Source organism: Molossus molossus, unplaced genomic scaffold, assembly GCF_014108415.1.
Source record: "Molossus molossus isolate mMolMol1 unplaced genomic scaffold, mMolMol1.p scaffold_m16_p_9, whole genome shotgun sequence".
NCBI classification, from domain to species: Eukaryota; Metazoa; Chordata; class Mammalia; order Chiroptera; family Molossidae; genus Molossus; species Molossus molossus.
In genome coordinates this window covers 93934925-93948057 of record NW_023425403.1, presented here as the reverse complement: position 1 = coordinate 93948057, position 13133 = coordinate 93934925, and the positions used below count along the sequence as shown (strand labels likewise).

Here is a 13133-nt window from a genome sequence, read left to right as displayed (position 1 = left end):
GAAATGATGAAGGGTCTTTTTGAAGAAAAAGATAAAATATATGAACAAACAAAATGGCAATGAATACATATCTATCAACAATGGAATCTACACACAAAATGAACAGGCAGAACAGAAACATTCTCGGAGATACAGAGAACATTTTGTTGGTTGCTAGATGGGAGGGGGATTGGGGGAATGGGTGAAAAAGGTGAAGGGATTAAGACGCACAAATTCATTGCTAGACTGACAAACCTCAAAGGGAAAGGGGTTGGGGGGGGGGAATAAACCAAAGACCTTATATGCATAACCAATGGACACAGACAATAGTATGGGAAAAGGCGGGAGGGGGGCGGGAGGGGGCAAGAGGGGTCAATGGGGGATAAATGAGGAACATCTTAATACAGTCTACATTCAACAATAAAGATAAAAAAAAGTTTTAGAATTCATTTTAATCATATATATATATATATATATAATTTTTTTTGTTAATCCTCACCCAAGGATATTTTTTCATTGGTTTTTAGATAGAGTGGAAGGAAGGTAGGGAGAGAGAGAAATATCGATATGAGAGAGACATTGATTGGTTGCCTCCCGCATGACCCCAACCGGGGCTGTGAACCTCCAACCCAGGTATGTGACCTTGGCTGGGAACTGAACATGAGACCCCTTGGTCCTTAGGCTGATGCTTAACTGCTGAGCCAAACTGGCCAGGGTCATATGTATATTTTTGAATGAAATGGTTTAATAGAGTGGTTTGTTCACCTATTAGAATAAAATAAAGTCATCATTGCAAACTGAACAGTGTGAAATTAGAACACTCTCTCATGGGGATATGAGACCTTGCTGGATTGTCCTCCATGTTAAATAAGATCTGCATATAAATACCTAGCTCTGTGACTGACACATAGTAGGTGCTCAAAAAATTGTTATTGCCACTATTTATCACCAAAGAAGAGCATAGGTCCAGAATTACTTATCTGAAATTCCCTATATCAAGTTTTCTTTTTTACAGCTTGATGCACTTATTTTGTGTCTACACCTGACAAATATTTAATGCAAAGATTCATACATTTTACTCCATTTGAGTAAAAGTGTTTGATTACAAGGTACTGCCACAGACCCCTGGGAGTGCTGTGTAATGTACAGTACATGCACCATGTTACCTTTCTAAAATCTGACAAACTCTGAATTCCTGTCGTCTGGCTTCAGAGTTTTCGATAAGGGATTGTGGACCATTTATCTTTGGATATAAAAAGATTTTTCTTTTATCCATTTAGCACACAGTGCTTAGTGCTAAGGAAAAAAAATGATGAAGACGTGGTCTCTTCCCCAGAAAAGCTCACAATGGAGTGCAGTTCATGACAGAAGTTGCATTGTGTTTAGGATTTGGATTCCAGGCAAAAATAGTCATACATAGTAAAAAAATTAACCTTGAAAATCTTTTAAATTGCCCACCAAGTGCAGAAGCATGGCTGTATGTGAAAAAAACAAAAACTAAAACTAAAACTCTGCACGGAAATTGTGGCTACATTTATAATTAGAATATCTCATAAATACTATATATACAAATTTATATCTAAACATTACTGCATCTTTAAACACTGGAATCATATATCATATGAACTAATCATATATAGAAGTACTGAGATCAAATAAAAGAATAGTATATTCACATCTCCCAGCTTACACTCATTCTGAAATCTTCTGAATTCCAATTAGCAAGGGGAATTCATGAATTATAGCTGTAACAACAGCTGTTCTCATTCATGTTTTTTTTCTTTCCAGAATGATTTATAGAAGAGTTACTTGTAAAGCTGATTTTGGCAAAGAGACTAATGTATAGCCCACATATAAAATAATTAAGTTAAATCAGACTTTTACACGATAGAGTTGTTTGGCATCATATAGCTTACGCCTATAATAGAATCAAAATCTTTTTTTTTTTTAATCCTCACCAAGGACATGCTTAGAAAGAGGAAGAAAGAGAGAGATAGAAAGATAGAGAGCGAAACATCGATGTGAGAGAGAAACATAGATCAGTTGCCTTCCATACATGCCCCAAGACCAGGGATTGAATCCGCAACCCAGGAATGTGCCCTGACTAGGGATCGAACCCTCAACATTTTGGTGCACAGGATGATGCTCCAGACAACTGAGCCACTTCGGCTAGGCCAGAATCAAATTCTTTAATAAGAATTGAGTGATTATTAACCTTACTGAATATCAGAGTTCCTTGCAGAACTTAAAAAATGTATAAGCCTAGGCCACAACCTTAGGGACTTGGTTTAATCTGGGTCGGAATTTGAGCATTTGTCTTTTAATAAAATTTCAGTGGTAATTCTGATATGCTGCCAGTTGAGAACCTCCAATCTAATAAAATTACTTTGTCTTTGTTTAGAACACACTGCAGGCCAGGGCATTTATATTAACTTTTTCTGAAGATTTTCTCTTTTCTTTCTTTCTTAGAATAAGGTTTAAAAAATCGTACTGTATTCCACTCAAATCTTACTCTACTGCTCTTCCTGCCTGCATTTTCTCCTCATTTCAAAGTTGCATTTTAAAAAGGGATGATTCTTTTACTTTGAAAAAATTTACATCTGGTAAGATGTAAAAACACTGTTCTATAATTAGAAATAGAGATGCCATCTTTTATCACAATAAATAAAATTCCCAAGAAATATTTTCCTTTTATACACACGTACCCACGCATAACTTAATATAACAAAATAAAAATGTTTGATTTTTCTACTTGCTGATTGGACATACTAGCAATTGAAAAATATCTGCCAATATTCCTTTACTTTGATTCTGTTATTTTGAATTCATATATTGTAAAGACTATTTTAAGTTTTTATTAATATTGAATATATTTAAATATTGAAGAGTTAACAAAAATGAATGATTTTGTTACCACTCTTTCTCTTTTTGTTCCATCTCTAGTGGAAGAATCAATGAACAGTGAAATGATAAAAACAAGAAGCAGAAAGAAAGGCCTAGATAATCAGGCCCTGGTTTAAAAATGTAGCCCCAAATTATAAGGCCGTAAGGAATCCCAAAACTGCTCTAAGGAAGACTTGTCTACTCAAGGGTCTCACTAACTTCTCTATATTGTACGAGCAGCAAAACTTCAGTGTCTGAGAGTAAATGAACTCTACCATCGATGAGATGAACCCCTCTTTAGTTCTGAGATAATTACAACCCAATTGATAAGCCCCAATTCATGAACTAAGCATATATAACTTACCAGTTCGATATGCCAATAACCTGGCCTGAACCATGCAGTGTCTTGCAATTTCTTGTGGCAAACTTTGATTGTGAATTTCATTAATCTGTTCAGTATTGTCACAATAAAATCCATAGTGTTTGCAGTTGGGCACACTGGAAGCTACTGTAGCCAAAAGTACGACAAGGTCTTTCATGTTTTGCCTTAGATTGCTAAAGTATGGATTTTCACATAGGTTCTCCAAACCTATAGTCATCAGTATCTGCTTATGTAGTTCTTCATTGGAAACCAAAAATAACATTTCATATTCTTTTATTTTTTCTTGTCTACATTTAGAATAAAAGTCAATGTTAGCATCTGGAAATGTTTTTGCAATTTTTTGAATAAAGTCACATTTGCAAGAGGTCTCCTCTACAAACTGCATCATATAATACACCAAAGGCTGAAGCAAGACACACACGTGGGCCCTACTGTTTGATTTCAATCTTTCCACTGCTTTGGCATCTAATTTTGCATCTTCAGAACTAGAAGTCTCAGAAAGCAAACTTATTTCTGGATCAGTAGGCCAATATGAAATTCGGTTAACTCCAGCTGAAATACAAAATATGAAAGGTAGTAATCAGATATATGTTGAAATTAAGGGTCTTCTTGATAAATTCACCACTGCAGTAGATCCAAAGGTCCCAATATAATGTCTATGACCAAGTCACCAATAATACAGCCTATTGGCAAGCCATGGTCCACAGACCATATCCAGCCCATTGCCTATCTTTGCAGGCTAAGAACTGATTTTATAGTTTTAAATAGTTGAAAAAATAAAAAACAAGACTATTTTATAACACAAAAATTATATGAAATTCAAATTTCAGTGTCCACAAATAAAGTTTTATTGGATCATAGAACAACCATTCATTGACACAGTCTTTGGCTGCTTATGCAGTACAATGGGGTAGCTGAATTGAGAGCTTAGTACCTATATAAACACCATGTGGCATGCAAAGCCTAAAATATTTATTATCTGGCTTTTTATAGGAAAAGTTGACCAAACCCAAAGAAAGCCCATGGTAGGTATTTGTGGAATCATTGGACTTCCTAAGTGTGGTCCCAAAGCCCAGTGTTGGGACGATATACCAGAGTCCTACAAGTAATCAAATGCCTGCTTTTATAAATATCATAGCCAACAACTGACTGTGTCTAGAGTTTTGTATCTGAAATAAACTATTCAACCATGCATTAAAAATATACCTGTACTCTGAATTCTCCCTCTGGGAAGCTACTCTATAAAAATATTTCAAATAGAGATAAAAAAATGCATGGATATATTTAGTACAGCATTGTTTAAAACAGTAAAAAACAGAAAACAAAACAAAACAAAACAAAAAATAGGAAAATGGTTAAATAAATTTGTATCCTTCTCATAACAAAATATTATACAGTTATCCAACATTTCCACAAAGAACTTATAAGTTGAGGGCAGCAGTGGGGAAGGGAGCGATATTCTATTTTTTTAAGTCTACAAAATTAAAAGACAGAGTAACAAACTAGAAGGAACATTTTCGATCAAAGTGATAGCAGAAAGGTTAGTTATCCTTAGTATACAGAGAAGATTTTAATTCATTTAGAGCATATACAGGTATAAATTGATAAGAACAAGGCCTCAAGAGTCTAAAAGATACAAAAAATTTACAAAAGAGAAAACAAACCTAGATAACTAACATATGAAAAAATATTTTAATTTGTATTTGAAGTTGAATGAGAGATGCCTTATACAGAATTAAGCACTGAAATGTTCATCAACTAATTAGTATTTTACAACAGAGACCCTTTTGCTAGTATCGCATGTAATTACAGCTGAGACATTTTTTATGATTGTGCTCAGAAGTGACTAGAGAGCCCACATGTTGTCTGCATTCAAAGTATTAGATTAACTAAAAAGTCTTAGTTGAATAAACACACATTTATACCTACTCCCTGCTACTTCTGACTCTTACTGTGACTTGGGCTGTAAAGCAATTTGGAAAGCCTCAAAGCTAACATCAGAGTTTCCTCCAGCTGCATTTCACCTACTCTCTTTTGGAGTTCTCAAAATCCATTTCCTAACCAGCAGTGATAGTCAATTTTTCATCTAAACATCCTGGTTGCTTCTAGTAATCCTGATTTCAAGGAGAAGAGGGTATGGCCAATCTTTAAATAAATATTCAAGTACCAGTGGCAAAGGTTATTGAAGTTTTCCAGTTTTCAAAATTTTTTTCTTTATTGATTTTAGAGAGAGAGCAAGGGAAACAGACAGAAACATCAATGAGAAAGAACACTGACTGGCCGCCTCTTGCATGCCCCCCCACTGGGGATTTGGTCCACAACCTGGGCATGTGCCCTGACCGGGAATCGCACCAGCGACAGCTTGGTGCATGGGTTGATGCTCAACCAGTAAGCCACACCAGCCGGACCAGTTTTTTTTCATCTCAGACCCCATTATATTCTTTAAAATTAATGAGGACCCCAATGAGGTGTAGATTATATCTACTGGTATTTTCTGTATTAGAAAATTAAAACAAAAATTTAAAAATAATTCACATCGCTTCTCGGCCTTTTGGCTAAGATCAAGTGTAGTATATGTTCTTTTCAGTTTAATATCTGATACATCCGCTATCCGAGGACAATATATTAAATGAATTTTTGGAGCAGGGAGATGGAATAGAAGCTTGCTCTGTCCACTCCACACATCAACCCGGTATTACAGTACCTCTGGGAATGGTGCAAGAAGGAAAAAAATATTAATTCACTAAAAAATACTATGTAGCTGTAAGAAAGAACTCTTACCCTTTGAGATGATTAGGCAGGACCTAGAGAGTACTATGCTAATGTAATAAGCCAGTCAGATAGAGAAAGACAAGTATCACATAATCTCACTTATTTGTGGAATATAACGGACAACATAAGCTGACGAACAAAATAGATCCAGAGACATGGAAGTAGGGAACAGACTGACAAATGTCAGAGGGAAGGTGGCTGGGGTGGGAAGAGATAAACCAAAGAATTTATATGCATATATGCATAACCAATGAAGCAGGGGGTGGCGGGAGCAAGGAGGAGAGTGTCAATGGGGAAAAAAAGGAGCGACATCTGTAATACTTTCAACCACAAAGATAAATTAAAAAAAAAAAAAAAAAGAACAATAAAGAACCTATTATATATTAATATAAATAACATAGTTCAACAAAAAATATATTTTTCAAAACAATAAAAACTAGATAGGAAAATGACATTGTTTTAAATTTTTACAAATCTCTTTATTATCTGGCTTAATAGAAGACATTTGGATTCTCAAATCTGCTGCAATAGGTTGTTTTTCACTGAAGTATATAAAAGTATCCGCCTCACAGAGGTGTGTAGTTGAAAAAGGAGCATGTTAACAGCCATTTCAGATAGTTGTCAATATTCTTCTTTGACACTACATAAAAATTTGACAAAGGATAGTATCTTAAAGGTTAGTTACAATGTAGAATCTGAAATCATAAAAAAATTTTTGTAGTTATGTTAAATTCCATTATTTAAAAAATTCCACTTATTCACTTTACCACCGGTGTCATCCAGAAGAGGTTCTGAGTGCTGGGAATCTATAAGCTCATGATACTAAGTTTTTGAAATTTTTAATTTTCACTTGAAGACTCAAATTTTATCATTGACAACAAATACTGTCAGTTGTTTTCTTGGAAGTGACAGGTTCACTTAATTATTTTTTGAGACAATGTCTGCCAAGTAGCCAAATGTAAATAATGATAGTTTGTCAGATCATGGTGTTCCATGAAAGAAGTGGACAATGCAGTTCACAACTCAAACATCTGCATGGGTGATTTTCCATAAGGCAACCTGCATACTTAGGTTTGTAGCAAAAGTGCTTTATGTCTACCTCCTATTTTCTCACACAGAATATAATAAAGATGTGTACTAAGGGTTGGGATTTAATAAAATTAATAATTTTTACTGTTTCATGAGACATTCTTACACAAAACCTTTTTATTAAAAAAAAAAAAACAACTCCCAGTATGTGGCCATGAAGAGAACAATGACTACTATTGCCTTGTTCTTACTAGGCAACAATGGTTTTCCTCACTACTGTTGTGGTATTAGTGTGAATGCAGTAGTATTATGAAAATGGTTTTGACATTGTGGAACATCATGAGTCCACAGACCACATTTAGAGAACCACTGTGCTTTGGAAATGTTTGCTATATAACTGATGTAACAATAATTGCAACTAAAGTAATTTAGCAATAGCATGGAGTTAAACAAAGCCACTTCCCAAGATATAATATATAAACCTAATCTAATATAGCAATTTTATTTACATATGGGTCTAGCACTAACATAAAAACATTTCTTTTGTAGGTTCTTCCTGATTTTCCACACTTCATCATCTCTCTTGACAGGTTTAAATGTCTTAAAGACATCGAGCAGTGGTCAGTAACTTGCACTTCCCTACTTTTCCCATTCTTGGCTCTAAGGCTATTCAGAGTGTGGACAGCATAGTCAGCTCAACACAAAACACAAGTATTGTTTATTCCTTTATTCAAAAACTACTTTGGTCTTTCAGTCTTCCTTTCCATATCAGTGTTATCCTCTCAGTTCTATTTTTATACCCTGCCTAATGCAATAGTCTATTAATCATACTCTTAATCTCTTATCTTTTCATGCTCCAATTCAATACCAAAAAATAAAAATAATAATTTTAATCATCAAAATGCTCAAAAACTTCAGTGGTGGGCTCCACATGATCTATAATAGGATTTACAGGTCAATTAACACAAGTGATAAGGTAAATATCCAATCTGCCCTGTTAATTGGGAAAAAAAGAAAAAAAAAAAAAAAAGCCACCACCATCTTTCCTATCTTCTCTACTTCGAACTGCAGGGGAAAGACTATAGAATCTAACAATTACCAGAGATACCCTACCTGCTAGAAATATTGTCGAAGGCCAGGAGGCTCTAGCCACTTGTAGCTCAAGGGCACTACCTTCACTATGAACCTGATCATTACTCTTAAGACTTTGATGTAAATAAAAATAGCACTTTCTCAAAACAAGTTTAGAAGCTCTGTTCTATAAGATAAAGCCCAAAGGCTGTACAGTTTTCCAAAGTTCTCCAATAAACCCCAATTTATCATTATAATCCATCTGCCACTATTCTCCCCAAGAATGATTCTCTATTTAAAATGCTGAACATTGCATCTCACAAACTGATGACCCCACATATGCTGGTGCCCTGACCAGGGATGTGTTCCTCCTCCTCTACCTCTGACCCATCAAGATGCAGCTTAAGTCCTAGCCTTTCATAACATGCCAACCAGGAGGGATCACTGTTTCTTCTCTAATCTCTTATCACTTACAGCCTGTATCACTCATTTGATACTGGATGATGTGTTGTTATTTTTGGCTGCCAATAACTCCTTGAGAAAAAGGATTAGGGGCTATATTAGCCTTTTGTCCCAGAGTTTGGAGTATTTTGTTCTAGATCTGTGAAATATGCTGTTGATATTTTAATAGGGATTGGTTTGGGTAGTCTGGATATGTTAATGATGTTAATTCTTCCTATCTATGAACACAGTATATGCTTCCACTTGTTTGTATTTTCCTCTATTTGTTTTTTCAATGTCCTGTAGTTTTCCGAGTACAGGTCTTTTACTTCCCTGGTTAAGTTTATTCCTAGGTATCTTGATTTTTTTGTTGCATAGGTAAATAGCATTGTTTTTTGTTTGTTTCTTTTTCTGAAAGTTCATTGCCAGTGTATAAAAATGACATCGATTTAGGGATGTTAATGTTGAATCCTGCTATTTGCTGAATTCATTTATTAAATCTAGTAGTTTTTGAAGGAGTCTTTAGTGTTTTCTATGTACACTATCATGTCCTCTGTGAATAATGAAAGTTTTACTTCTGCCTTTCCAGTTTAGATGCCTTTTATTTTTTCTTCTTGTCTGATCGCTGTAGCTAAGACTTCCCAGTACTATGTTGAATAAGAGTGGTGAAAGCACATATCCCCATCTTGCTTTAGTTCTTAAGAAAACTGCTTTTAGTTTTTGACCATTGAGTATAATGTTGACTGTAGTATGTCATATATGGCCTTTGTTATGTTGAGGTATGATCCCTCTTTCCCAATTTGCTGACAGTTTTTATAAAAAATGGATGCTGGCTTTGTCTAATGTTTTTTCTTTATCTATTGATATGATCATGTGATTTTTTATCTTTCATTTTATGTGATGTATCACATTTATTGATTTGTGAATCAATAAATTTGCATTCCTGGGATAAATCCCACTTGGTCATGGTGAACAATCTTTTTATTATATTGCTGGATCCGATTTGTTAATATTTTGTTGAGGATTTTGGTGTCTATGTGCATCACGGATATGGACCTATAATTTTCTTTCTTTGTAGTGTCTTTATCTGGCTTTGCAATTAGGATAATGCTGGCCTCATAAAAAAAAATTTAGATGTCTTCCTTCCTCTTGAATTTTTTGGAATAGTTTGAAGAGGATAGGTATTAGTTTTTTGAATGTTTGGTAAACACTCCCCTGTGAAGCCGTCTGGGAGTTTGCTGGGAGATATTTTTATTACTGCTTCAATTTCATTAGTTGTTTTTGGTCTATTCAGGTTTTCTGATTCTTCCTGATTCAGTTTTGGAAGATTGTATGTTTCTAGAAATTTGTCCATTTCACTCAGGTTGTCCAATTTGTTGGCATCTATTTTCTTACAATCCTTTGTATTTCTGCGGTATCAGTTCTTACTTCCTCTTTTGTTTCTGATTTTATTTATTTGGGTCCTCTCTCTTTGCTTTTTGATGAGTCTGGCTAGAGGTTCATTGATCTTGTTAATCTTTTCATAGAACCAGTCTTTGGTTTTATTGATCTTCTGTATTGTTTTGTTAGTCTCTCTGTCATTTATTTCCACTCTAATCTTTACTATTTCCTTTCTTTTACTTGCTCTGGGTTTTTCTTGTTGTTCTTTTCTAATCCTTTTAGTTGTGGGATTATATTGTTTATTAGAGATTTTTCTTATTTCTTGAAGAATGCCAGTATTGCTATGAACTTTCTTCTCAGGACTGCTTTTGCTGTGTCCCATATATTTTGGGTTGTTGTGTGTTCATTTTCATTTGTTCCCAGGAAGTTTTAAATTTCTTCTTTGATCTCATTGGTAACCCATTCATTGTTTCATAACATGCTATTTAGTCTCCATGTGTTTGGATGTTTTCGAGTGTTTTTATTGTAGTTGATTTCTAGTTTCATGCCATTTTTGATCTGAAAAGATGCTTAATAGGATTTTAATCTTCTTGAATTTGTTGAGGCTTATTTTGTGTCTTAACATATAGTCTATCTTTGAGAATAACCCATGTACATATGAAAAGAATATACATTCTGATGCTCTGGATGGAATGTTCTGTAAATATCACTTAGATACAACTGATCTAGTGTATTTAAGATCAGTCATTTAAGGCCACAGTTTTCGTGTTGATTTTTTTGGCTTGAAGATCTATCCAGTGAATTCACTGGTACATTAAAGTCCCCTGCTATGATTGATTGTATTGTTGTTGACCTCTCCCTTAAAGTCCTCCAGGAGTTTTTAAATATATTTTGGTACTCTTATATTTGGTGCGTATTTGTTTACCAGGATTATATCCTCTTGTTGGATCCATCCCTCGAGTATTACATCATAACCTATGTCTCTTGTTATGGCTTTCATTTTGAAGTCCATTTTGTCAGATATGAGTATTGCTACCCCAGCTATTTTTGGTTTCCATTTGCATGGAAAAAATGTTTTCCATTCCTTCACTTTCATCCTGTGAGTCTTTTGTTCAGAGCTGCATCTCTTGTAGGTAGCATATAGAGTGTCCTCCCCTCCCCAAATGTATATAAGGCATCTGTAGATTCAATTACATTTTGAAAATAAAATGTATTTTAATAAACACTGGCTTTATAAGTATTCAAAGTTGTGTATACATTTTTTGGGACACCTTTTATATGGGTCATTTTTTCTCATCCATTCAGCTACCCTATGTCTTTTGATTGGACCATTTAATCCATTTACATTTTAGGTTATTATTGATAGGTACTTATTTATTGACATTTTTATTCTTTACACCTATGTGTTTTTTTTCTCTTTCTCTCTAGTTCCTATTCTGATTACAGCAGTCCATTTAACATTTCTTGCAATGCTGGTTTGGTGGTAATAAACTTCTTCAGCCTTTTTTGCCTGGGAAGCTGTTTATTTTGCCTATTTTCAATGACAGCTTTGCTGGATAGAATTGTCTTGGTTTCAGATCACTGCTTTTCATTACCTTGAGTATTTCATGCCATTCCCTTCTCGCCATCAGTGTTTCTGTTGAAAAATCAGCTGACAGACTGATGGGAACTCCTTTGTAGGTAGCAAATTGCTTTTCTCTTGCTGCCTGTAAGATTCTCTCTTTGCCTTACTTTTTTGGCATTTTTTAAATTATTTATTTATTTTTGAGAGAGAGGAAGGGAGAGAGAAATTGATTGAGAGAGAACCATCAACTGGCTGCCTGCTTGCATGCCCCCTACTGGGGATCGAGCCCGCAACCCAGGCATGTGCCCTGACTAGGAATCAAACCAGGACCTCTCAGTCCATGGCACAACACTCAGTGCACTAAACCACACCAGCCGAGTTATTTTTTGGCATTTTAATTATGTGTCTTATGTGAGCCTCTTTGGGTTCTTCTTGCTTGGAACATTCTGTGCTTCCTGAACTTGTGTAACTATTTCCTTCACCAAGTTAGGGACATTTTCTGCCATTATTTCTTCAAACAGTTTCTCTATCCCTTGCCACTTTCTTCTCTTTCTAGGACTTCCATGATGTGGATATTGTTACATTTCATATTGTCTCACTGCTCCTTTAAACTGTCCTCTTGTTTTTAAATTGTTTTCTTTTTGGTTCTCTGTTTGAGTGATTTTTTTTTTCCTACCTTGTCTTCTAATTCTTTTATATGATCCTCAGCTTATCCTCTAATCTGCTGTTTATACTTTCCAGTGTATTCTTTATGTCTGCTATGTCATTCTTCATTTCCGACTGGTTATTTCTCATAGTCTCTATGTCTCTTTTCATGCTATTGAGCATCCTTATAACATTACTCTGAATGCTATATCTGATAAATTGATCATCTCCATTTCATTTAGCTCTTCTTCTAGAGATTTCTCTTGTTCTTTCATTTAGGGTTTATTTCTTTGTCTCCCCATTTTGGCTGTCTGTTTGTTATTGTTCCTATGTATTAGGTAGATCTGCTATGTCTCCAAGTCTTGGTAGGTTGGCCTTATGTTGTAGGTGACCTGTGGAACCTGGGGCAGTCTCCCTGTTCATCAGACCTGGGTGTTCTAATAATGTCCTTTGTGTGAACTGTGTGGGTCCTCCTGCTATAATTGAGTCCTGTCTACTATTGTCCTGTTTGTGCATGGGCTTGACCCTCTGGTGGGCTGACAGTGAGGCTCAACCCCCAACACAGCATGCAGGCTGCTGTGCTGGTGCTTACTACACAGAGCAGAATTCACCTCAGCAGGGTTTGAAGCATGCCGATATCTCCCTGTGGATATACTGCTTGTAAAGCTTATTGGATCCTGCTCTGTTGTTGTCTAAAGCTGGCCACTAAGTTTATTTATTAGTTTTGGGCCTCTTCACAGAGTTTCTGGTGCAGGCCAATGTCAGATGCTGTTTGTGACTGGCCTTGAGTACCCTATTTGTAACTATCAGCAATCCACAGCTTGTGGCTCCCACTGTTGGGGCTGGATGTATGTGGAAAGGACAAAGCTGTGCATCAAGGCCTGCTTTTACTAGCCCTGAGCCCAGGAGCTGGTCAGGCAAAGACTCAAAAGATTCTAGAAATCCACCTCTGTGCGTAGACTGACTGTTAGTCTTAGTCACTTAATG

General features: G+C 35.5%; 1 protein-coding gene and 1 non-coding gene across 3 annotated transcripts in view; one reads left to right on the top strand and one right to left on the bottom strand.

Annotated features, from left to right (window-relative positions):
- CDADC1 (cytidine and dCMP deaminase domain containing 1) overlaps positions 1 to 13133 on the bottom strand; it is a 97388-nt gene that overhangs the window by 64021 nt on the left and 20234 nt on the right. For both annotated transcript variants that reach the window (XM_036250058.1, XM_036250057.1), the window contains exon 5: positions 3227 to 3796. In XM_036250058.1, coding sequence (XP_036105951.1) covers positions 3227 to 3796 — 570 coding nt within the window. The remainder of the gene's footprint in view (positions 1 to 3226; positions 3797 to 13133) is intronic.
- Positions 5780 to 5970, top strand: LOC118623127. Its single transcript, XR_004958224.1, has one exon. It is a non-coding gene; the product is annotated as a U2 spliceosomal RNA (small nuclear RNA).